The sequence below is a fragment of the Microcebus murinus genome, chromosome 5 (assembly GCF_040939455.1).
Source record: "Microcebus murinus isolate Inina chromosome 5, M.murinus_Inina_mat1.0, whole genome shotgun sequence".
Lineage (NCBI taxonomy): Eukaryota > Metazoa > Chordata > Mammalia > Primates > Cheirogaleidae > Microcebus > Microcebus murinus.
In genome coordinates this window covers 73,460,526-73,486,875 of record NC_134108.1, presented here as the reverse complement: position 1 = coordinate 73,486,875, position 26,350 = coordinate 73,460,526, and the positions used below count along the sequence as shown (strand labels likewise).

General features: G+C 36.2%; 1 protein-coding gene across 1 annotated transcript in view; it reads left to right on the top strand.

Annotated features, from left to right (window-relative positions):
* The first annotated feature begins 5,801 nt into the window (after window positions 1–5,801).
* Window positions 5,802–26,350, top strand: part of TTK (TTK protein kinase) — a 40,489-nt gene continuing 19,940 nt past the window's right edge. The window contains exons 1-11 of the mRNA XM_076003169.1: window positions 5,802–5,882; window positions 7,091–7,231; window positions 10,106–10,328; window positions 10,690–10,796; window positions 12,992–13,135; window positions 13,620–13,734; window positions 13,921–13,993; window positions 14,093–14,187; window positions 15,863–15,950; window positions 17,045–17,168; window positions 22,771–22,919. Of these exons, the coding sequence (XP_075859284.1) occupies window positions 7,093–7,231; window positions 10,106–10,328; window positions 10,690–10,796; window positions 12,992–13,135; window positions 13,620–13,734; window positions 13,921–13,993; window positions 14,093–14,187; window positions 15,863–15,950; window positions 17,045–17,168; window positions 22,771–22,919 (1,257 nt within the window). The 5' untranslated portion in view covers window positions 5,802–5,882; window positions 7,091–7,092. The remainder of the gene's footprint in view (window positions 5,883–7,090; window positions 7,232–10,105; window positions 10,329–10,689; window positions 10,797–12,991; window positions 13,136–13,619; window positions 13,735–13,920; window positions 13,994–14,092; window positions 14,188–15,862; window positions 15,951–17,044; window positions 17,169–22,770; window positions 22,920–26,350) is intronic.

The following is a 26,350-nucleotide window of genomic DNA, read 5'->3' as shown; positions in this document are numbered from 1 at the left end:
GCCTCCTAACCAGTCCTTTGTGACCTAGTTTCATCCCCTCATATAGTTGATGAAGTCCGAAAAGTAGTGATTCATCCAAGAACCTAAGCATCTGTCCTCTAGGCCAGAGATCTTTTCCCAAGACCCAGAGTCAAGTATGTAAAGACAGTGTAATGAGGGGACCTACTCCAGTGTAGCTCCTTTGAAGAAAAGACATTGAAGCAAAGACTAGAAGAAAAATCAAGGAACTGGTGGGTGCTGAAGAATGAGGATTATCCCAGGTAGAAGGCATATGGGAAGGCTGCCTGCCAGAGGAACCACAAGTCCAGTGTGGCTAGAGTACATGCGCTAGAGTACAATGAATAGTAGAAGAGTGCTGTGAGATGTGGCTCAAAGGGGAGGTGGGAACCACATAGCATAATGCCTGGAAACTGAATCAAAGATGTTGGGCTTTATTTTTAAAACAATGGGAAACCACCAGTGACGTAATCTGATTTATATTTTCAAAGGATCATTTAAAGGAGGATAAGAGTAAATGTGAAAAGACAAATTGGGAAAGCATTGCTATCATCCTTGTCAGGAAGAGATTATGATGACTTCAACAGAGTAATGACAGAGAACAGGAGAAAGGTACATGGAGCCAAGAAATATAGGACAAATGAATTAAAAGAACTCGGTATTAATTCAGGAGCAAAAAAAGGGAGAAGTTTTGAGAATGGCATTAGTATCAGGACCGGAGGGGTATTTTGCATTGCTTTAATTTGCTTTTTTTTTTTTTTTCCTGGTTTAATGACATTCTGGTACATTCTTATACTCTGCACAACTTTTACACCTAAGAAGGGATACTATCTTACCTCATAAGAGAGCATTTTACATGTTTATTTTCCTTTTATTTTTCTTGTTTTACTTTCAGTTCTCTCCAGATCAGAGGTTCTCCTAACTAGTCCTGGGATCATGGTGAAAGTAGAGTGCATGATGGTGCTGTGTAATTAGAGTATTTGTTCCAATGATGAGACAAATTATTTCAATTAAATCCCATTTTCCCATTCTGAAGTTTTTGGAAGAGAAATTTTGATAGTTAGCTACTCTGAACTATCTAGGCCTGTCTTGATAGATTGTGTGTTGAACCTATTGCTATGATATGTGTCAAAAACTATTTTGGCCCATCAGAGATAAAATGATGTCTATTTTCACAACTGTCTAAATAAATGCTTCATAGAATCTGAGTCTGGATTTTAAAACATTTGATCTAGATTTCCAGCAGATGCACTCACCTCTGACAAGTTTCCACTTTGGATCCATGAGGATACTTTCTGAGGATACTTTCAAATTACATCCTAGATCAGAGGTCAAAGGCCATTTATCTAGATGTCTAAAAACTCTAGGTAAATGTCTGAAATTTGTGCATGTAATTTATACTTATAGCACATTTCATTTTGGACTTGTTACATTTCAAGTGCTCAATAGCTACATGTGGCAAGGGGCTACCATGATGGACAGTGGAGGTTTATAGAGTGCATCTTTCACTTATTGCAAGTAATATTATTCCACTTTACATATGGTAGAAAAAAACCTTACACAATATACTTCCATTTTCCTGTTCCCAACACTGGCACTATTATTGTCACATGTTTTACTTCTGAACATGCTTTAAACCTGACAATTCATTGTTGTTATTTTCTGCTTTAGTTATCTTTTAGGGACGTTTTAAAAATAAAAAATCTTTTATATGTATCCACATATTTGCCATTTCCATTACTTTTTGCTCTTTTATGTAGATCTAGAATTTTTCTATCTGACATACTTTAATTTTTTTTTGTAATGAAGTTCTACTGGTGATGAATTCCTTCAGCTTCTGTATAACTGAAAAGGTCTATATTTTTCCTTCCTAATGAGCAATATTTTTGCTGGACATATGATTCTAGGTTGATAGTTTTTTTCCCCTATTCCTTTCAATGTTTTAAAGATGTCTTCCAGCTTACATTGTTTCTGACAAGTAGTTTGCTGTCATTCCTGATTGTTCCTCTATATGTAATGTATCTTCTTTCTCCTGTTGTTTATAAGATTTTCCTTTTATTATTAGTTTTGAAAAATTTACTTATGTGCCTAGGTGTAGTTTTCATAAAATTTATAGTGTTTGGGATGTATGGTTGGACTTCTTCAATCTATTGGTTGTCAACATACTTGAACAAATTTTGGCAGCTTTTTCTTCAAATAGAATTCTTCAAATTCTTCAGTTCTCCCTCCTTTCTTTTGGAAGCTCCGATTACATGTACATTAGGCCACTTTACGATGCCCTACAACTCGTGGATGGTCTGTGAATTTTTTTGTTTGTTTCTTTGTTTCTCTCTGTGATGTATTTTGCATAGTTTTTTTATTGCTATGTTTTCAAGTCTTTTGTTTTCCAGGGTCTAATCTGCTATTAATTCTATCCAATATATTTTTTTTTATTGTAGACATTGTATTTTTCATCTCAAGACATCATATATTCCACATCTATCCTTAACATGCTTACACTTTCCTCTAATTTCTGGAACATATGGAATATAGTTATAATTACTGTTATTCTGTCATCTGTGCCATTTCTGAGTCTATTTCAATTGACTGATTTCTCTTTCCACCTCCTCATTTAGAGTTACATTTTCCTGCTTTAAATGGCTAGTAATTTTTTCAAATAGATGACAGATATTTTAAATTTGACCAGGTTGTTTTTTCATGCATTTCTATAAATATTCTTGAGCTTTATTTTTGGATGCATTAAATTATGTGGAAGCAGTCTGATCCTTTTAAGGTTTGCTCTTAGGCTTTGTTATGCTGGACCAGTGCAGGCTTTCGTCTAGGCCTAATTTTGTCCCAGTACTGAGGCAATATCATGAATCCTTTACCTGTTGCTCTGTGAACATGAACTATTCTTTGTCCTTTATGAGCTACATGGATTATTCCCTCTAATCCTTTCTTCTGGCTGTTAATTTGCCTCACACACATGCACTTATCATTACCCAGCGGGAGATTCAAGAAGATCCTCTGCAGATTTTCAGAATTCTCTTTCTGTTCTGCTCAATTTTCTCTGATACTCTGTACTGTGAACTTTAGCTGCCTTGGCCATTCCAGACTTTGAGCTCCATCTCCTTAACTTAGGGGGAATGCCAGGCAATGCCTGGCTTCTCCCTTTCTATGCTGTACCTTGGAAACTCTCTCCAGGAAGTAATTTGGGGACAATCTTATGTTTCTTTCCCTACTCTTAAGCATCATTGTTCTGTACTGCCTGATGTCTGATGCTTGAGAACTATCGTTTGATTTATTTTTGTACAGTTTTTGGTTGTTGTGATTTCCAGAGAATAAATCTGGACTATGATTCTGCATAGTAATATTAAATTTAATAATATATTTTATTTAACTCACTATAGTAAAAATATTATTTTAACCTGTAACTACTATTTAAAAATTATTTTCTGTATTCCCCAAGTACCATTTAAAGTGAAATCTGCAATGACTAAAAGTGGTGTTTGTTGTAGGCAGCTTGATGAATGCTCATGGGGTACAAGATTTTTTTTTTTATATGTAAAGGGCTTAGAAGAAAGAGAAGATTAAACAATGTCTTTCAATTTTAATAATTTATGTAAACCAAAAGTCAATAATATATTCTGTAATATATTTACATTATTTTTTCATACTCAGTCTTCAAAATCCAATGTGTATTTTACACTTACACTTACAGCACATTTCAAACTCAGACATTTTCACTTGGAAGTACTGTATTTGCATTCAGATCTCACAAAATTTAAAGTTGAAAAAGATGGTTCAAATGCTTTGTTCCAAGTATGCTGAAAAGTTTTACAATAATTACATTAAATATTAATTTTAAAATTTAAATCTAGATGTAGTTAACTTAAGTTTAATTAGTTTAAAAATTCAATTCTTCAGTTACACTAGACACATTCAAGTGTTCAATAACCACAGGTGGCTAATAACTGGTATTGAACAGCAAAATTCCATGGCAGAGACATTTTGGGTTTATTCTGAGGTAGACAGGGAGCACTGAAGGGTTTTGAGCAAAGGACTGATATGATGTGGTTTAAGATGACTTTGATATGCTGGAGAATAATTAGAGGTGAGGCAAGAGCAGAAGCAGGGAGACCAGCCAGGAGGCTGCTGCAGGTAGCATCAGGTAAATCATGAAGGTGCCTTAGACTAAACTGGTAGCAATGGAAGTGGGAAGAAGTGATAGGAATCCAGGAATATCTTGTGTTAGACTCAACTCAACCTGCTTATGAACTGGATATGGGTTCAGGAATGACACAAAGGTTTTGGGCCTTAAAAAATTAGAACAATGAAAGCTGTCTTACAGATTTTGTAAGAAGCAGGTTTGGGGAGGAAGATCAGGGGCTTGGTTTTATACATTTGAATTTAGGATGCCTATGAGATATTTAAGTGGAGATGTTAAGTAGGCAATGGATATTTGAGTATGGAGTTAATGAGAGAGAGCTCAGCTGGAGATATAAATTTGGGACTCATCAACATGTAGGCAGTATTTATTTATTTATTTATTTATTTATTTATTTTTATTTCCCTGTCCTGAAATAATGCAATGTAGGCAGTATTTAAAAACAGAAGACTGGACGAGATCAACAAAGGAGGCAGTGTACAGAAAGAAGTGTTAGGGTGAGGTTATTCAGTTGCAGTATTTACGGGAAAATGCAAGCTTTGAGATTAGGCCCCAAAGACACCAACAAGAATTGGTGGAATAGTAAACTCCCTCCAAGCAAAAGCTGCGTTAGACGCAACAGTGCAAAGGCAGCGATTAGCCAACCATGGTATACCAAATCATTTCATTCTGCTGAAGCAAAAATACATAGCCAGCAGATATGGAAAGACGTATTATGTGATGAAGGGCTCTCATGCTTGCTGGGTAGCTATCCAGAGCTGGGAATGTGAGGGTTCTAAGGACAGCTTGAGAGTTAACAAGTGACAGCTGTAGTTTCCTACATATACACAAAATTAACCAGTCTGTCCTACCATAGAACCTGTCCCAATGCTGGCACAACAGAGACATCTTCTCTAGTTTAGCAAATGAAGAGAAACCTTTACCCTGGACCACAAAGCCACTTAACAGCACAGCCTTACAGCAACGAAGATTACTAGGGAGGTGTTTTTCCCCTAAGGACACCTGAGCCCTTAAGTGGGACAGGCTTGGAGAAGGGCTGCAGAGAAGGCGAGTTCTGGCAGGGGATTCACGATGGGCGTGTGAGTCCAGCGCAGAATCTGACAAAGGGGAGAGTCCCGGCTTGAAGACAGAGCAAGGAGTCAATTAAGGATAGTGGAAGGGCGTAAGTGGAAGCTCAAGGACACAACGCACCGAGATTTCTGAGCTGGAGGAAGGGCTGAACGTAGTGTTGTGAAAGATCCTTTCTTGCCACATCCTTCCTAAGCCCGGCAGTGAGGAGCGCGGGGGACCAAGGAGCGGGGTGGCAGGGTGGGTGAAGGGCCGACCCACGGTGCACCTTTCAGGTCCTGATGCTGGGGAGCAGCCGTCCCCGCCCCTATTTTCCTCTCACCGGCTGGGTTCGCCCGGGAGTGGCAAAAATTCGGGCTAGTTAAACTGGAAGGTGCGGGAAAGCCGGCTGATAGGCACCCGGGGAATGCCTGCCCAATGCCAGAACTCCACCATTGCAGGCCCCGCGTGGGCGGGGCCAGGGCCGAGGACTTTTCCGGGGCGGTGCTCACCGGACCGACAGAGGAGGAGGGGCTGCCTCGATACACATGGACCAATCACGACAGACGCTGTCACGTGACTGGAATTGACCAATAGGCGGTCGCAGAGATAGCGGCGGGGAAATTCAAACCTGTTTGCGGAAAGGGATTTGGGTTCCATCTTTTCTTCTCCTCAGCTTGGCTTCTTGTAGGTGAGTCGTGCCTCGCGGACGCACCAAGGGACACGGCGGTGGCCGGTGTGTCGGCTCGCCTGCGGCGGTGGTCCGTAAGGGTTGGGGGCGAGGCGGAGGCAGCTCGGAGCCAAGTAGACGACATAGGGCACAGCTAAGTGAGCTGGAGGGGGAGGGGAGGCCTCGCTGCCTCGGCGGGTCTAGTGGGTGTGGTTATGCGTGTTTTTCTTGAGGATGTAAGAAGTGGGTGTGTACCTCGCTGGAAAGGGAATTGTGGGGGCACCTGCACATGAAATCTTTTCCCAAAAGACTGTCTCTTTTCTAGTGTGTTAGAACTGGGAGAGGGGGTGGTGGCTGTGTTACATTCGGACAGTTAGCTTTCAAACCTAAGAGATGGGATGATATCTTGCCACCCATTTTATCGCCCCCTTGCATTGTTAAACTCGAGGACGGGGTTGGCGGCAGAGATATCAGTGACTCTAAGTTAGTGGGTTGAAGTTTGAGAATCACAAAGATGCTATTGACAGAAAGACTGCAGACGCTTTGTTGACTAAACACCACCACCAGGCAGATGAGCACTATACAGAAGTGCAGTAGATTCTTGATATTAGAATAATTAAGGTAGCAAATCATAATTCTGTTAGGTATACACAAGAACAAACTTGCTGATATCCCAATTATCAATAAAGGCCAGTGATGTTCATATTCTGCTTTGAAAGCACTTGCACGTGAAGATTTATTTATGTAAAGCAGGTGAATAAAGGAATGGTTATTCTCATTACCAAAAGGATTCTTATGTCTATATGTCACTACCAGAATCCAAGCAAACACTCCATTTTTTTTTTAAATGACTAAGTTTGCAGATGGCCTAGACAAAAATAATTTTGGGAAAAGTGAAAGGAAGGCATTCAGTGGATAGAAGAAAATTTGAAAGTTTAAAAGGGGGCAGCATTTTTGTGTAGTGCAATGACTTCTAGTGGCTTCATTGAGGTTATATTGGGAAGTAAAGGTATACTTGGACTGTGAAACCTTGCTGGACAAATTACAAAGATGTGTCCCTTGTTTTTGTGCATAGCTCTGCTAATACTACCCTGATAATATCTGCATTTAGATGTGTTCTCAAAACTAATGCTTTTGTCTTCTGGGTCTGAAAGGCTTCTCTGTGTGTGTGCGTTTTCCCTTGATGTTAGTTAAAATAGGAATTATGACTGGTTCAATCTTTTTCTTAGAAATGGAGTCTGAGGATTTAAGTGGCAGAGAATTGACAATTGATTCCATAATGAACAAAGTGAGAGATATTAAAAATAAGTTTAAAAATGAAGACCTTACTGATGAGCTAAGCTTGAATAAAGTCTCTGCTGATAGTACAGGTGAGTTTTTCTGTTTTTAAAAAGAGTAATAACTTTATTGAGTGTCCTCTAAGATAAAGGAATGAGATGTTAACCACTATATGTTAACATAATGTAATCTTCTCAGTAATTGATGTTTACCCATTATAGCACAATCACTATATTCTAACCCCTTTGTGTGGAAAATATTCCGTAATTTTCTGCTTACTTCAAAAAGAAAACATGATTTATTACAGTGTGCTTAGAGGTAATTGTCTTAACTCTTCCATTATTGTCAGCTATTTCTGCTGATGTATGTGTCTTCAATAGATTACTGTTTATTCCATTCCTTTTTTGCTCTGAAGTGAGAAAGTCTTACCAATCTTAATAAAATGATATGTAAATTTAACATCAAACATTCAATTTTTGATTTGGAGAATCTTGATATTACTCCTTTGGCCTTTTTTTCTTATTCTCTCTTATAGTCTGTTTTCAGCCACAGTGGCTCCCTAATGTCCCACCTGTATGCTAGACCAGGTTATACCCCAGTACTTTTACTCTTGCTATATACCTTGAATACTGTTCCTCATATATCTTCCTACTCTTACTTCTTTCAGGTCTTTGTTTAAATGTCATGTCAGTGAGGCCTTCCCTAACTTACCTGTTTAAAATATCAGTTTCCTGGGGCTGGGTTTGTTTTCCCTGCCTTCTTTCCATGTTATTTTTCTCCACATTACTGATCACTTTATAGATAATTTACTCATGTGTTTGCTTATTGTTTTTCTCCTCCACTAGAATGTGAGCTCCATTAGGGCAGGGTTTTTATCTATTTTGTTATATTCACAGAACTTAAAATCGTGCCTGGCAATTAAATATTTGTTGAATGATGATGAATGAGTGAAAGTGCCCAAAGTTTCATACCCTAGCTTTGTGAAAAGTATTAGCTCAGAAGCCTGATCCTTTTCTATATTTCAAATGCTTGAGGTCATTTGAACAATACCCTTGGATAAATTTGTTGTTATATCTATACAAACCGTTAAATGGATGAGGGATTGAAAATAAATGGAAAAACTTATGATCTAGTTATGGTGACAGACTACATTTACTTTGGAACAACCTAGAAAATGATAATTTTGGTGTCAAAGTCTTAATAGAGTATCATCATACTTTATCATGACTAGCTCTAAGAAAGCTTGTACAGCAAGGTAGATGAGATGAGTACCTCCTTAAATACCATTGATCCATAGCTTACTCAAAACTAAACATAACATTATGTTGATAATCATGATGTAAGACATTAAGTATTAAGGTTCAAAGATGCTTAAAACCATAGTTTTTTTTCTAGGTGGGAATTTATATATTCACTGTGCTACATTGTAATAGATGCTGGTATCAGGAATACTAGCATGGTAAAGACATTTAATGCTGTATGTGTTGCATAGAAGAAGAATGGGGTACTCAAAGACATGAAGAATACATCTGCAAAGCCACAGATGGAAGAATTTATTTTTTAGACATTTCACAGACTAATTTGTTAGGAAAGCAATAGGAGATAAAGCAATAGGAGAGAAAATTAGGTGAAGATCAGACAAAATTAAGTTTAAAGTAAGAAACCAGAGTGAATGTATTATATTTTAATAGAAAGCAGAAATAGTAATTTTGTTTCCAAAAGTAAAGATTTAAGCTTTATTGAAGATAACAGAAGCTGATAGAAGGAATGATAGCTTCTCTGGGAAATCTGAATTTGATAATGCTTAGTGATAACTAAAATATTCTAAACAGAAGGTAAGTTTTCTTTTTAAAACAACACTAAAGAAAATAAAAAGTACATTACAGTGTGAAGGTTTTTTTTGTTTTTGTTTTTTTTTTGAGACAGAGTCTCGCTTTGTTGCCCAGGCTAGAGTGAGTGCCATGGCATCAGCCTAGCTCACAGCAACTTCAAACTCCTGGGCTCAAGCAATCCTACTGCCTCAGCCTCCCGAGTAACTGGGACTACAGGCATGTGCCACCATGCCCGGCTCATTTTTTCTATATATATTAGTTGGCCAATTAATTCTTTCTATTTATAGTAGAGACGTGTCTCGTTCTTGCTCAGGGTGGTTTCAAACTCCTGACCTTGAGCAATCCTCCGGCCTTGGCCTCCCAGAGTGCTAGGATTATGGGCGTGAGCCACCCGCCTGCACCGGCCTACAGTGTGAAGTTTATGATTGGGGTTCCACAGAGAAAAAACTGATAGCCACAAGAGGTCCTATAAATGCTGGATGTCTAGACCAGGGTAGCAATAGTTTTGTGGGACCAGGAAATTAGCAGGGCCTCCAGAGGAAATGTAGGTAACTTGGAGAGAGAAAAAATGACCATATCGGTTGCTTATTTTTTGTAAAGCTGGTTTTGTTTGGTTGTTTTACAAGTGTTTGAGGTATATGGTGATAATGTTGGATGGGTGAGGTTGTAAAGAAAGTCGTGTTAGGGCTGGAGCAATATATTTAACGAGTAAATCATTGGTGGAGAATTTTCTAAGAAAGTTGGTATAGATAGTGGTGGTGGGAGAGACTTAGGTTTTCTCTGGATAGTTAGGATGCTAAAATTATAATTATGCTGCTACAGCATAAAATTTTCTTAGACTACATACAGTTTTTAAAGGCTGCGTATAAAAAAATCCCCCACTTATTTTTCAATTTTTTTCTTCAAAATATATAGCTTTTTGGAATAAATAAAATTTACCCTCAAAAAGGATAAATATACTGTAAATGAGTTGCTTATATTTATATGAATTGTTAAAGTTTAAAAAAATATTACAAGGATTTTATATACATTGATACTCAGAGTATAAATGCTTAACTATAATTTGAAGGGAAAATGGAATTTAGCATTTGTTTTATGTCTTCTGTTGTGATATGTTTTGTTCCCCTTATTCAGATAACTCAGGAACTGTTAACCAAATTATGATGATGGCAAACAACCCAGAGGACTGGTTGAATTTGTTGCTCAAACTAGAGAAAAACAGTGTCCCCCTAAGTGATGCTCTTTTAAATAAATTGATTGGTCGTTACAGTCAAGCAATTGAAGCACTTCCTCCAGATAAATATGGCCAAAATGAGAGTTTTGCTCGAATTCAAGTGAGATTTGCTGAATTAAAAGCGTAAGTATTAGTATTTTAACTACAGTTAAAGTAACTATAATAGGTTTTATGTAACTTTGTTGCAAAGAGGGAAAATGAAAACATGTCAGGATTACTTCTGAGAAAGTTAATATTTTTGACCAAATACTTTTGCTTATAATTAACAAGGGTTAATGTAAACTCTCTTTACTATGTAGATGTTTCCATAAATATTGCATATTTTCGCTGCTTAAAGAGATTTTGAAAAATAATTTATTAGTATTTAATTTTACAGATGGCAAACAGCAATATCCCATGTCTTTTGGAAAGTAGAATGAAGAGTTATCAAATTTAGATAGCTGTGTTCTTTTTCTTAAAATTTGACTGAAATTTTTTGTTACAGTATTCAAGAGCCAGATGATGCACGTGACTACTTTCAAATGGCCAGAGCAAACTGCAAGAAATTTGCTTTTGTGCATATATCTTTTGCACAATTTGAATTGTCACAAGGTAATCTGAAAATGTCAAATCCAAATTTTAAGTAAAAAACAACTTCATATTATAACTTATATCCTAATATTGAATCATATATATATGAAGTGGAAATTTGAGGCAAAAGGCATTAAAGTTGGTCAAATGAGAATATGAGGGATAATCCCACCTAAGCATAATCCATAGAAATAAGCATGAGCATTGTGTTTGCTCTATCAGTTAGATTCAGGAAGCATCTAAAGGAAAATAGCTTTTCCATTGATTATTTGTAGAATGAAGGACATAAAACATTAGCACTAGAGCTTAGATAAACTTTTCTTATGCTGTGCTTTCATATAATAAAAATAGATATTAAAATATAGCTGTAGCATTAATTGGTAGTTCTCCTTTAAAATAAAAGGTAAACTACTATAGAAGCTTTATTTCTTGCTCACTTGGTTCTTCATAGTCTGGACCTTTTGGATAGGACCAGGAAAGTCTTCCTTAGATGTTTTTAGCCTGGCTATTCCTTAGTCTTTTCTTTTTTCCTCATTTTCTGGAGCTTTTGTATGTACCATCATTCTGCCCTCCTGCCAAGTGTTCCTATTTTCCCTCTGCCCTGTTTTCTGTTACAATTCTAATCCCATTTACCACCAGTGATAAACATATTGTCACTATTGGCAGAATCCCCATGAGGTGCCCAAAGCAGGGCTCAGTCACTGGAAAGTATTCTCCAAGACTGTAGTTGAAGAAAAGTATTATATAACTTGGAGATGGTTTGAGAACCCTGACCTTTTACCTATTGACATGATTTCTGGGTCCCAGTAATCCAAAATCGTCTTATCCAATCTATCCTGTACATCATTAGCTTACTTTTTAAAATACCATCCTTTTCTGCCTAGAAAAATTAATTCTTCCTTCTTGTTAGAGTAAGTTTGGCCAGACCTTTAAGACTCTGTCTTTCCATTCTACTTAAAAAAAGTAGCAACTAGCCGGGCGCAGTGGCTCACGCCTGTAATCCTAGCTCTCTGGGAGGCCGAGGCGGGCGGATTGCTCGAGGTCAGGAGTTCGAAACCAGCCTGAGCAAGAGCGAGACCCCGTCTCTACTATAAATAGAAAGAAATTAATTGGCCAACTAATATATATACAAAAAATTAGCCAGGCATGGTGGCGAATGCCTTTAGTCCCAGCTACTTGGGAGGCTGAGGCAGGAGGATCGCTTGAGCCAGGAGTTTGAGGTTGCTGTGAGCTAGGCTGACGCCATGGCACTCAGTCTAGCCTGGGCAACAAAGCGAGACTCTGTCTCAAAAAAAAAAAAAAAAAAAAAAGTAGCAACTATAAATTTTACATTTTTAGAACACGTAAATATTGAAAATCTTAAAGTGAATTATCTGTTAAAAAAGAAATAAACTTTATCTGTACAACTCTAATGTGGTAGTAGCCTCAATCAAAACTGTGATTATTTTTGAGCAAGGTTGATAGATACCCTGTCAGGAAATATGCAACATCCCTGAAATCCTATGCATACTCTGGTGTGTGTGTATATTTGGAGGGATAGAGGACATTCCATAGTTTTTATCAGATTCTCAAAGGGATCTATGACCTTAATTAATAAGCTTCCTAATTATTGGTTCTAATTTAAGCCTTTCTCTTCTTTTGCTGTCTTGAAATAATACATGACTCTCAATAAATGTGAATTTAACCACTATCAATATATTTATATTTTAAAAAAATTTTTACACTATCAGAAGCTAGAGGTCCTCTCTTACTCATCTAAATATCCTGAAGTGCCAAGTGCATAGCATCACTCAGTGGCTCCCATAAAGTTGATCACATATTTTGTAGAATACATGATTTAATATTTATAAATCAAATACTAGGGTTAAATTTGTAGTTGAAAGAAAATTTGGTAATCTATCAGTAGTTAGAAAGGTAATTATGATAGTCTCTCAGTTATTTTGCTTTTGGGGGGTAATGGCTTTATTATACTTCTGTTACTTCTGAAAATGGACAATGATGATAAATTAATGCATAATTATGTCAATTACATATTACACAAGGAAACTATTTTGACATGAATTGTTATCAGAAGAGAGTTGTTTATGTGAGCCTTGTAATAAATAGTTTTGCTCAAGTCTTTTAAATTTTTTGCTAGGTCCTGATGAATAAGTATCTGTGTCAGGGAGGGTGGTAAAGATTGCTGCATAAACATGACAGTTATTTTTCTTTGTTAGGTAATTTCAAAAAAAGTAAACAACTTCTTCAGAAAGCTGTAGAACGTGGAGCAGTACCACTTGAAATGCTGGAAATTGCTCTACGGAATTTAAACCTCCAAAAAAAGCAGCTGCTTTCAGAGGAAGAAAAGAAGAATTTATCAGGTAACTATTAATGGGTGCTAATACTTTTCTTTGGTAGGTAGTACCACAAGTAAGGATTCAGAATAATATTTTATAGAAAAATATTTATGTAGAGTGGTCAGAATCTAAGATTAAATTATAGATGTAAAGGAGGCAAGACTTTTAGAAGTAAAAAAGCCTTTACAATCCTGTTGAAATTTATCTTTTTTTTTATTTTGGCTAATCAAAATGTCATAGGTAACACATTAAAAACAACTGTCTAAACAAGAGAATGGCTTTTTGCTTTGGGGGAAATAGAAAATGTACTTTTACTCTGGGAAAACAGTTATATAACAAGAGAATTTGAAGTAGTTAGAAAATTATCTCGATATCATCTTCATGTCTGGATATCTTACTTGGGAATAAATATTTACCATGAATTGACTTTTTAAATATTCTTGTCAGATGTCCTTTTTTATGCATTTCTATGTCCTTACAAATTTAATCAGTTTCAAAATTTTCGCAGCGTCTACAATATTAACTCCCCAAGAATCATTCTGCAGTTCAACTGGGCATTTACAGAATAGGAACATCAGCTGTGATTCTAGAGGACAGGCTACTAAAGCCAGGTTTTTATATGGGTAAGGAAACTGAAACAGTTTTGTAAATGCTCATCATGTATATAAATACATCTACATATGTGTTTTCATGTAACCACATGTATCTACATATATATTTTCATATAAATGTGACAGGGTTTAGCAGTAGAGTAGAAATTCATATTGATATTTTTCTTGAAAAATTAGGGGTGTTTTCTTTCTGTTTAGCGAGAACATGCCCCCACAAGATGCAGAAATAGGTCATCGGAATCCCTTGAAACAAGCTAACAAAACTAAACGGGTAAGTTATTTTCAATTTGCTTTGATTAAGGTGGTGTGGTAGTAGTGAAGTCTTTGTTTATTTCCCAGTTGGTTACTTAATCTTTCAAAACATTTTTAGTCATGCCCATTTGGAAGAGTCCCAATTAACCTGCTAAATAGCCCAGATAATGATGTGAAGACAGGTGGTTCAGTTGTGCCAAGTTTTTTAAAAAGGTATGTTGAGTTTTAATTTTTTTAATTTTTTGTTGATATCTGAAGAGTGATGGTAGAATGGTCTTAAAGTCTTTTCTGAGTAATAGTAATTATGATGAAGTTTTTATTCATTTTAGAAGTTACTGAGTCTAAATGTTGTCAGGAACAAAGGAATGAGTGGAGAAAATGACTTTGTTTTGCTTTTTCACTCGTTAATCAGGAAATATGTTGGAAAAAATATTAAGTAAACATGAAATGTAAAAGACTGTGCAAACATCCCTGGGGTAAAAACTCCTGATATTTGGGCATTTTTTTTTTTTTTTTTTTTGAGACAGAGTCTCACTCTGTAGCACAGGCTAGAGTGCCACGGCGTCAGCCTAGCTCACAGCAGCCTCAAACTCCTGGACTCAAGCGATCCTTCTGCCTCAGCCTCCCGAGTAGCTGGGACTACAGGCATGCACCACCATGCCTGGCTAATTTTTCTATATATTTTTAGTTGTCCAATTAATTTCTTTCTATTTTTAGTAGAGACAGGGTCTCGCTCTTGGTCAGGCTGGTTTCAAACTCCTGACCTTGAGCAATCTGCCCGCCTCGGCCTCCCAGAGTGCTAGGATTACAGGCATGAGCCACCGTGCCCGGCCTGTGCATTTCTTGCTTGTGGGTAGCCTCTGGTAAGAATCTCTTTCCAGGGTGTTTGAGAATTTCCATAGCAGGGGTGGAAGGAGGTCTGGGAACAAATACCTTTTCCAGCTGGTTCAAGGAAAAGAATAGCTATCAGTGGGAAAGATTATTCAATCACATGCTTCAGAGTCCCAGGGCTTCAAGAAGTGGTGGGAAAGGTTAGATAGAGATGAAATATTGTTCATCACATCCAAGTGTTCCCCTTCCCTCAATTTGAGTGTTTATTCCCTTATAAGAAATGAGAATATAGCATTCTAATTTAGATAAAGGAGACATATTTTCTGGTCTATTCCTAAGTCTAACCATCATTTATAACATTATTTATATTGGAAAAGTCTCCTTAGATTCTAGAGAATCATTTTGCAAGTAAATTTTAGAAACACAAATAATTGTTTTTAGTTGATGTCTTCTATGATTAAATTCATATTTCAGAAGACATCAACTAAAAACAATTATTTGTGTTTCTAAAAATTGATATTAAAAGAGCATTTTGGAAAGTTAAGCTCTAAAATCTTGTCACTATCACGTCATCTTGCTCATCTCCATTTTAAATACCTAGCTGAAGAATAAAAGAGACTTCCTCTCACTCTAAAAAAATAAAAACCAAACCAGTAAAACTCCATTTTCCTGTTGCCTATTATGATAGACTATGCTAGGTACTGTGGAAGTCCACAAAAGAGTTTATATTCTGGTTCTTAAGCTATTTGCAATCTGAAATGTAGTTTCACTTACATTTTCTCTTATACATTCTTACCCTAACTCCAACTGTAACTTATTAGATAATAAGGAAGCAGGCCATCACCTATCTCCTTATTGCTTTTGTCATTGCCCAGCACCTAATTTTTTAGCTAAGTTACCTTTGTATTGAAATTAAGTCACTTTTAGAAATGTCTTTTTAGGAAATTTTTCCAATAAAAAAGTATGTATGTTATTAAGAAGCCAACTTTAAAATGAAAAATACACTGAAATTGATTTCAAATTAAATATTAAAATTATTTTATTTCATGGGTAAAAGACAGACCTCTGGATCAGAATGCCGAGATGTGATTGTACCTGGATCTAAATCAAGTGGAAATGATTCCTGTGAATTGAAAAATTTAAAGGTATTTCAATTTTTAAATCTTTATAGGAAGCAAGGGTGCCTGATTTATGTTCATAGAGCATTTTCTGGAGAAAGGGTTCATAGTTTATATATCTGCAGTAGCGATCCTGATACCCCAGTGTGGTACCACCAGTGGGAAGTGGTATAGAAATCCTAGACTGTGCTTCTCCAAGATTCAGGTGTTAGAGCAGTGATCTCTTTGGAGAACCATGAAAAATAGCATTTATTAGGCATGTGTTTAAGCAGATTAGTTGGTGATTTGGGAATATGTAGCTGGGGGAGCTATTGCTCCCAGGTTTTGTTCTTGGTATGTTTACTCATATGATTTTGATAAGGCAACTTTGAAAAAAATGAGTAAATTGTGTTGGGGCAAAAGTGAGGGCATAAATAATCAATCCTGACCTCTTGATATGGCAGAGATACTTTGTGTGAACTTCAAAGAAAGGAAATAATTTTAGTTCCTGGTGCATTATGAGTTTCAAGGGTTATACTATTCTTACTGAAATTGGTTAATCCTCTGGCATCACGATGTGGGTCTTTTCAATTTTATACTTTGGTAATGCCTCTCTCCTTCGTGACCTATGCTTTAAAATACTAATTTTTCCTAATCATGGCTATCTGAGACAACAGTGCATAATTGTGTCAAAAAGTTTACTCTCTGGATTTAGACTAACTACTATTAGTATCTTAGGGTTATAGAAATATTAATTGTGACTAATACTGTTATTTTTTGATGATAAAATAACAATCATACTAATAAAATACTTAATTTTTTTCTCTTATGAGACATATCCTATGTTAGAGTCAAGCTTATTAATCTTTTCTCTTTTTAAATGAAATATATTTTAGCAATTGGTTAATGTCCATTGAAAGCAAATTGATAAAATTTATGGTTATGACCCATCCCATTGCTCTAAATCAATAATTCAGAGAGTTAATCTTGTTGGTAGGTGTATGTCTACATGTGATTATAATGGATAATTTTGCTAGCCATCTTTTCACATAGATAAGGCTTTATTAGTATATTGAACAATAAGACAAATTACAACTCTCCTGTTTATGGGACTTTATTTCGTATCTTTTCTTTTCATGTAGTCTATTCAAAATAATATTCATTCCAAGGAACCTCTGGTGTCAGATGAGAAGAATTCTGAACATACTACTGATTCAGTAACCCTGAAGAATAAAACTGAATCAAGTTTCCTAACTAAATTAGAAGGTAAGAATGATAATCAGTAGATTTATTTCTTTAATTAAGAAAACCGGCCGGGTGTGGTGGCTCACGCCTGTAATCCTAGCTCTTGGGAGGCCGAGGCGGGCGGATTGCTCGAGGTCAGGAGTTCAAAACCAGCCTGAGCAAGAGCGAGACCCCATCTCTACTATAAATAGAAAGAAATTAATTGGCCAACTGATATATATATAAAAAAAAAATTAGCCGGGCATGGTGGCACATGCCTGTAGTCCCAGCTACTCTGGAGGCTGAGGCAGAAGGATCGCTCCAGCCCAGGAGTTTGAGGTTGCTGTGAGCTAGGCTGACGCCACGGCACTCACTCTAGCCTGGGCAACAAAGCGAGACTCTGTCTAAAAAAAAAAAGAAAACCACTTTATAGCTTGAGAAAGACTACCAATTAAGAACTGTGACGTGAGACTGTGTCTATGTTGCTTTATCTTGTATTTCAGTTCAATTATATAGAGTATATGAAAAATATTGAATTGTATTTGCCTAAAAGGTGCATGAAAGGAAGCGTGGAAGGAAAATACAATGGAACTGAGATTTTTTTCTCAGTTAGCTTGATAAATATTTTCTGGAAAGAACACAGAAGCTGGTTTTTTTTTTTTTTTTTTTTTTTTTTTTGAGACAGAGTCTCACTTTGTTGCCCAGGCTAGAGTGAGTGCCGTGGCGTCAGCCTAGCTCACAGCAACCTCAAACTCCTGGGCTCGAGTGATCCTTCTGCCTCAGCCTCCCAGGTAGCTGGGACTACAGGCATGCGCCACCATGCCCGGCTAATTTTTTATATATATATCAGTTGGCCAATTAATTTCTTTCTATTTATAGTAGAGACGGGGTCTCGCTCTTGCTCAGGCTGGTTTTGAACTCCTGACCTTGAGCAATCCGCCCGCCTCGGCCTCCCAAGAGCTAGGATTACAGGCGTGAGCCACAGCGCCCGGCCCAGAAGCTGTTTTTATTTGACAATTCAACCTTTCATCTTTTGTCAAACATTTGATTTTCCACTATATGGGTATAGTCATAAATCTTCTAGGGATATAAAAATGAATGAGACAGGGTCCCAAGGAGGTAGTAATTCAGTATAGGAGATATACAGAGATCTGTAAATGTAATGCTGAGTAGAATATAGAGATTGTCTTGAGAGCCACATCAATGAAATGCTATGCAAATTCAAAAGAGTGAGAAATTTAAGGAATTAATTTGGTTTAGGGGAAATAAGGAAATATGTGGAGGAGGAGAAGAAATTTGAAGAACTATTAGGATTTAAATGGGAGAAATAGGCCGGGCGTGGTGGCTCACGCCTGTAATCCTAGCTCTCTGGGAGGCCGAGGCGGGCGGATTGCTCGAGGTCAGGAGTTCGAAACCAGCCTGAGCAAGAGCGAGACCCCGTCTCTACTATAAATAGAAAGAAACTAATTGGCCAACTAATATATATACAAAAAATTAGCCGGGCATGATGGCGAATGCCTGTAGTCCCAGCTACTTGGGAGGCTGAGGCAGGAGGATTGCTTGAGCCAGGAGTTTGAGGTTGCTGTGAGCTAGGCTGATGCCATGGCACTCACTCTAGCCTGGGCAACAAAGCGAGACTCTGTCTCAAAAAAAAAAAAATAAATAAATAAATGGGAGAAATAGCAGTAATAAGAGTATTTCAGCTGGACATGGAGGCTCAAGCCTCCTAGCACTTTGGGAGGCTGAGGTGGGAGGATCAGTTGAGGTGGGGAGTTCGAGACCAGCCTGAGCAAGAGCAAGACCCCTGTCTCTCTAAAAAAAAAAAATAGAAAAAAAAATTAGCCAGGCATGGTGGCATGGGCTTGTAGTCCTAGCTACTGGGGAGGCTGAGGCAGGAAGATTGCTTGAGCCCAGGAGTTTGAGCTTGCTGTGAGCTAGGCACTCTAGCTTGGGCAACAGAGTGAGACTCTGTTTCAAAAAAAAAGTATTTCAGGTGGAAGGAATAGCATAGACAAAAGAGTAAAATGTAAAATGTTTTAGGAATAAGACTAGTTATGCTGAAAACTGTAACACAAGTAGTATAAAATACCGTGACACAGGGAAATAAACGCTAGGTAAACTTTGAATGCTACACTTAAATTTTGAATTTTTTTAGATGGCAGGGTACCATTAAAGATATTTAAACAGAATCATAGTAAGAATGATCATTTTCCAGACAAAGGTTGCCAGATTAAATGTACTAATATTTTTTTTCTTTCAGTAGGACTAAGGAGGAACTTTGGACAAAATAAGGCTTGTCCTAATGTTTTCCTAGCACTTTGCTGGTTTTAGTCTTAAAAGTCTAATGTCTCAGGAAAGCCTCAGTCTCAGGCAAACAGGCACAGTAGGTCACTCTAGAGTAATCTTTTATCTTTTTTTTTTACCATTATTTTAATTGGGAACAGATTTTTTTCCTAGTATTTGGTGAAAATTGTTTATATTTTACATTTCCTTGGCATCAATTATAATGATTGAGAAAATCATCTTTATCAAATTTGCTTATTAGTACTCATTTGACAACTAATTTAATGTTTTTAAATGAATACTTATTGTCTACACTGTACTAGTAATATTTTATTAATATAGTCAGACATATAGTCAGAAAACTGCCCAAATCATAAGAAGACAGCCCAATGAAATACACAAGTGAATTTATACTTATAATCAATACCTAGATCAAAAAATAGAATAGTACTAGCATCCCATTAACCTTCTTGATTCCCCTCCCAATCAAATTTCTCTCTCCTTCCAAATGTAGTCACTATTCTGACTTCTGTTTTTTTTTTTTTTTTTTGAGACAGAGTCTGGTTTTGTTGCCCAGGCTAGAGTGAGTGCCATGGCGTCAGCCTAGCTCACAGCAACCTCAAACTCCTGGGCTCAAGCAATCCTCCTGCCTCAGCCTCCCAAGTAGCTGGGACTACAGGCATGCACCACCATGCCCAGCTCATTTTTTCTATATATATTAGTTGGCCAATTAATTTCTTTCTATTTATAGTAGAGAGAGGGTCTTGCTCTTGCTCAGGTTGGTTTCAAACTCCTGAGCTCAAACAATCCTCCCGCCTCGGCCTCCCAGAGAGCTTGGATTACAGGCATGAACCACCGGGCCGGCCCTGACTTCTAACACAATAGTATGAAATAAGGGAGTGTGCATTCTTAGGTCTGCTTCCTCTTACACCCTTGCTTGTTTATGGAACTCATCCATGTTATCTATATGTTGATTTTTTATTGTCTTATAGTGTTTCAATGTATGCATATACAATTTGCTTACTCAAATGTACATGGATAACTTTTTTGTCTAATGACTAATGCTGCTATGACTATTTTGATATCTTTTGTTTCACATAGGTACACATTTCTATTGAGTGTATTCTAAGAGTGGGATTGTTGGGTCACAGGATATGCCTATGTTCAGCTTTAGTAGATGGTGCCAAATAGTCTCCAAAGTGGTTGTACTGACCCTTGACCATTAGTTATGTTGCTCTTGCTCCATATTCTTCCCAGTTGTTGGTTTTTAATGTCGGGCATTTTGACACTGCTAAGTGGTATCTCATTGTGATTTTAATTTGCATTTCCCTAATATCTGCTATTGAACATCTTTTCTTACGTTTATTGGCCATTTGGATATCCTTTTGCAAAATACTTAGTTTGAGTCTTGCTGATATTTCTTTTGGGTTTTCTTTCTCCCGTTGATTTTTAAGAGGTATTTATATGATCTAGATACAAATCTTTTGTTGGATCTGTGTACTGCAAGTATGCCAACTTCTCCTATTTTGTGGTGAAGACTTGGGATGAAAAGCAATTCTTAAATTTAATGCATTTTAATTTATCAATCTTTGCCTTTGTGATGAGTACTGTCTATGTCTTGAAACAAATCTTTACTCTAAAGTTGTAAAGATATTGCTATATTTTTGTGGATAAATTTAGATTTATCATTTTACCTTTCACATTTAGATTTATATTTTCCTTGAGTTTAATATTTATATATTTGTAAGATCAATTGTCAGGATTCATTTTTTTTTCTCATGTGAATATATGGTTGACTTGGCATCATTTATTGGAAAAGTCCTTGTTTCCTTCAACTGAACTGTTGTAAACTAGGTGATTCTGTATCAGGTGTCTGATTTTGCATTTCTTCTCCATTCTGTATTTATTTTTGTCTGTTTTTATGCTAATACTGTCTTAATAACTGTAGTAAGTCTTGATTATATGTCACTGAAAATCTTCCAATTTTGTTCTTATTCAAGACTATTTTGGCTATTCCAGGTCTTTTGGATTTCTATATAGATACTAGAATCTAAGTTTTAGTTACCAGTTTTAACAAATGAGATTTTTATTGAGATCTAATTGAACCAATAAAGAAATTTGGGACAAATTGACATCTTTACAGTTAAGTTTTCCAGTCCACCAACCTGGCATATCCTTTCTTTCATTGAACATATGGAGAGAATTGTTTTCTGTGTAGAGATCTTGCCTATCTTTTGCTAGATTTATTCCTGGATATCTGATATTTATTGATACAATGATAATGAATGGCATCTTTAAAAAAATTATCTTCTACTTCATTAGTATATAAAAATACAATTGATTTTTACTTATTCATCTTAGATATAGTGACATTGCTAAATTTACTGAATAATTTGAATATTTTTCCTATGGATTTTTTGATTTTTGTAGGTACACAATCATGTTGTTTGAAAATAGTATAGCATTTTTTTTTTGTAATCCTTTTCATTTATTTTCTTTGTCTTATTATAGTTGCTAAGACCTTCAGTATAATGATAAATAGGCAGGGATGATAGGTGGCATTCTTGTCTTATTCCTTTTCCTGGTATTTTATCCTTAGTATGACGATTGCTATAGAGGTTTGTTGCTACTCTATCAAATTGAGTCCTGTTTTATACCTAGATTACTAATATTTTTTTGTGTGACTGAGTGTTTGGGTGTGGAATTTTATCAAATGCTTTTTCTGCATTTGTTTAGTTAATTATATATTTTCCTTCTCTATTCTGTTACAGCAAATTACATTGGTTTTCAAATGTTAATCAAACTTTTCATTTAGAAATAAACCAAATTTGGATATAATTTGTTATTTCATATATCAATTGCTAATATTTTGTTTAAGATTTTTGCATCTATTGTTACAAAAAGATGGAACTTTGATATTCATAGAATATTAGATAATTGTGGCGGACCTTTGAGAGAGTAGATTATAGGCTACTATAAGGTAAAATTCTTATGTTAGACTAGAGGTCTATGAAAAGTGGTGAATTAGCTCCTCTTTTTTAGTAAGACTTCATATCCTTTTTTTTCTCTGTGTTTTTAAATTTTTATTTATTTGTTTACTGGTAAAGACTAGAAGCATTTAAATCTAGAATGGTCTCTGATAAAGCTCTGAGTAACAATTTTGGAAGGTGGCTATGTTGCAACTTTGTAAAATTGACTTGTCAGTAGCTGGCTTATAGCTTTTAGTTTCTCTCTTTCTTTGTTTTGTTTTTAAGAGCAAAATACTAATACAGTTTGTAACATATTCTATTGTTTAGGCTTAGTTTTATTATTGTCAAGTACTCTTACTTTTTAATGGCATCAACAATAAATACATTTTCAGAAACTAAAGAGCACCAAGAAACAAAGGTTCCAGAAGGTAACCAGAAACAATGGCATTCTAAGAGAAAGTCAGAATGCATGAACCAGAATCCTGCCGCATCTTCAAATCAGTGGCAGATTCCGGAGATAACCCGAAAGGTTCATACAGAGGTAACTTTCTTTTCCACTAAATTACAACATGCTATTATTCATAATGCATTTCTGAAGTTTGATGATCATGTTCATATTTTCTTTTATTAAATGTTTATATACTGTATTTAGTGGAATAATTTATTTAAAGAATTTTTTTCCCCTATCATTTACAAAATGATGTCTAGCAGTTATTGGTTCAATGAGAGTAAATGTCAGGCTAAATTCTTGTACGTTTTTGGAGTTTTATAGATTGCTGATAGACTGCTGCAGAAGTTGGCAAACTACAGCCTATGGGTCAAATCTATTTCCCAGCCTGATTGTATAAATAAAGATTTGTTGGAATATAGCCACACCCATTCATTTGGTATCTATGGCTGCTTTTGCACTATAACAGTAGAGTTAAGCAGTTGCATTAGAGACCACTTGGCCTGCAAAGCTTAAAATGTTTACTATCTGGTCCTTTACAGAAAACTAGATGCTGATCCCTGAACTTATGCAATGCTGTCCCAAACATTTAACAATTTCCTATGGTCATACACATAGATAAAAATAGAAAAAGGATGGGAAACCTGTGGCCTTGGGCCACATGGGGCCTTCTGGATCCTTGGATGCATCCTCTTGACTGAATCCAAATTTTACAGAATAAAGGGATTTGTTCTGTGAAGTTTGGATTTGGTTGAGGGGCCACACTTGGGAAGCTGGAAGGCCACATGTGGCCTTGAGGCCAGTTTCGCCAATTTGTAATATGGTGAATGATCATACCCAGTGGCTATTTCAGAAGGAATGACCTAGTAGACTACTGGAGAGTCATACCTACAGTTCATGGTAATACTTTTCCTCACCATTTCTTTTCAGTACCTTATAGTGAAGACAGTAAAGGCCTTAGATTCTAATCAGTGCTTCCCAAACATTTGGTCTTGGGACTCCTTTACACTCTTAATCATCAATGCACCTAAAGAGCTGTTATTTATGTGGCTTATATTTATCTCTATTTACTATACTAGAAAGTAAAATAAAATTATAAAATATTTATTGATTTATTAAAAATAAACTCATGAATATAAATACATTTTTATGAAAAATAAGTATTTTCTGAAACAAAATAATTATAGTAAGGAGAGTGGCATTGTTTTACAGTTTTTGCAAATCTCTTTAATAGTTGGCTTAACAGAAGACCAGATTCTTGTATTTGCTTTTGTATTTGATCTGTTTCATTATCACATGTCATACAGCAGTGGTCCCCAATCTTTTTGGTACCAGGGACGGGTTTAATGTAAGACAAAGACAGTTTTTCCACAGATGGGGGGTAGGGGGATGTAGGGGGAGGCAGAGCTTGGGTGGTGATGTGTGCCCCATTTCTAATAGGCCACAGACCAGTACTGGGCTGCAGCCTGGGGATTGGGTACCACAGATACAATCGCTGGAAACACCAATATAAACTAATGAGAAAATAAAAATGAGACAGGTACATGCTGCCTTAGTATTACTATGAAAATACTTTTGACCTCTCAGACCCCCTGAAAGGATCTTGGGAACACCACCTCCCCAGATTCCTGGACCACTGATTTAAGTAGTAGATGTAGATAACAAATGTTAGATGATAAGGATCCAGACAGTTGGAATCATATTAAATAAGCATCTCCTCTTTTTTTCTTTTTGGAACTTGTAAGCTAACAAGATGGTAAGGAAATTCAAAACCATTTGTGGATCATTAGGGAAATGCAAATCAAAACCAAAGCTAAATACCACTTCACACCCACTAGGATGGTTATAAATTAAAAAGAGACGATAACAAGCACTGATGAGGATATGGAGAATTTTGGACCCTTCATACTTGGCCGGTGGGAATATAAAATAGTGGAGTCACTCTGGAAGACATTCTGGCAAATCCTTAAAAGTTTAAACATAGAGTTATCATATGACCCATCAATTCCACTCCCAGCTTTATAGTCAAGAGAATTGAAAACATATCTACACAAATATTTGTACATGAATATTCATAGCAGCATTTTCATAATTGCCAAAAAAATGGAATTAATAAAATATTCAACCATATAAATGGATAAACAAAGTGTGGTACATCCATACAATGAGATATTCAACAATATAAAAAGTAATGAAGTACTGGGACATGCCACAATATGTATGAACATTAAAAATATGCTAAGTGGAAGAAGCTCATAACAAAATATCATGTATTACATGATCTTATTTAAATAAAATGTTTAGAATAAGCAAATCCCATAGAGATGGAAGGTAGATTAGTGGTTTCCAGAGACTGGGAGCAGTAGGGAATGAGGAGTGACTGCTAGTGGGTATGGGGTTTCTTTTAGGAGATGAAAATATTCTAAAATTGAATAGTGTTGATGGTTCACAACAGTGAATATACTAAAAATCATTGACTAGTGCATTTGGAAAAAAAAAGAAACTTAAAAGACTGAAATGTAGAAAGTAGAATAGATTTATCCATTGTGGTTCTTGAGAGCATAATGAGGACCAGTGTATTGCAATTATAATACAAAACTGACGTAATCTAAATATCTGCAATACTTTCTAATAACTAAAGCTGTCCCAAAATTGAAGTGCACCTTTGTGGACAGTAATGAGTGCTCAGTTACTACAAGTATTCAAGCAAAATGTGGCTCTGTGTTTGATTGAGATGTATGACAGCAGGGCTTAACAAACCTTCCATAAAGGGTAGTAGGCTTTGCAGGCTAGATGGTCTCTGTTGTAACTTTTCAATTCTGCCATTAGAGCATGAAAACAAAAACCATAGACTATAGGTAAGTAAACTGGCACAGCCACGTTCCAGTAAAACTTTGTTTAAAAAGTATATGACAGGCCAGTTTGAGCCTGAGCCTACAGACTATAACTTGCTGATCCTACTGTAGAGGATGTTCATTTATCATTGTTTGGGATTTGTGCAAGATCACTTCTGCAGATCTACATCTCTTCTCTACTTCTACATCTCTTCTAAGAAAGAACTCAAGATAGGCATTTGGCATTCCAAATTTTGCTAAAAAATTAGTGTTTGGCTACATTTGGGGAGGAGGGAATGTAGTTTTATTGACTATAGAAAAGCTAATTTTCAGAAGCACAGAATACTATTTTATTTTATTTTATTTTATTTTATTTTATTTTATTTTATTTTATTTTATTTTATTTTATTTTATTTTATTTTATTTTATTGATTGATTGGTTGATTGATTGATTGAGACAGAGTCTCACTTTGTTGCCCAGGCTAGAGTGAGTGCCGTGGCATCAGCCTGGCTCACAGCAACCTCAAACTCCTGGGCTCAAGCGATCCTTCTGCCTCAGCTTCCCAAGTAGCTGGGACTACAGGCATGCGCCACCATGCCCGGCTAATTTTTTCTGTATATATATTAGTTGGCCAATTAATTTCTTTCTATTTATAGTAGAGACGGGGTCTCGCTCTTGCTCAGGCTGGT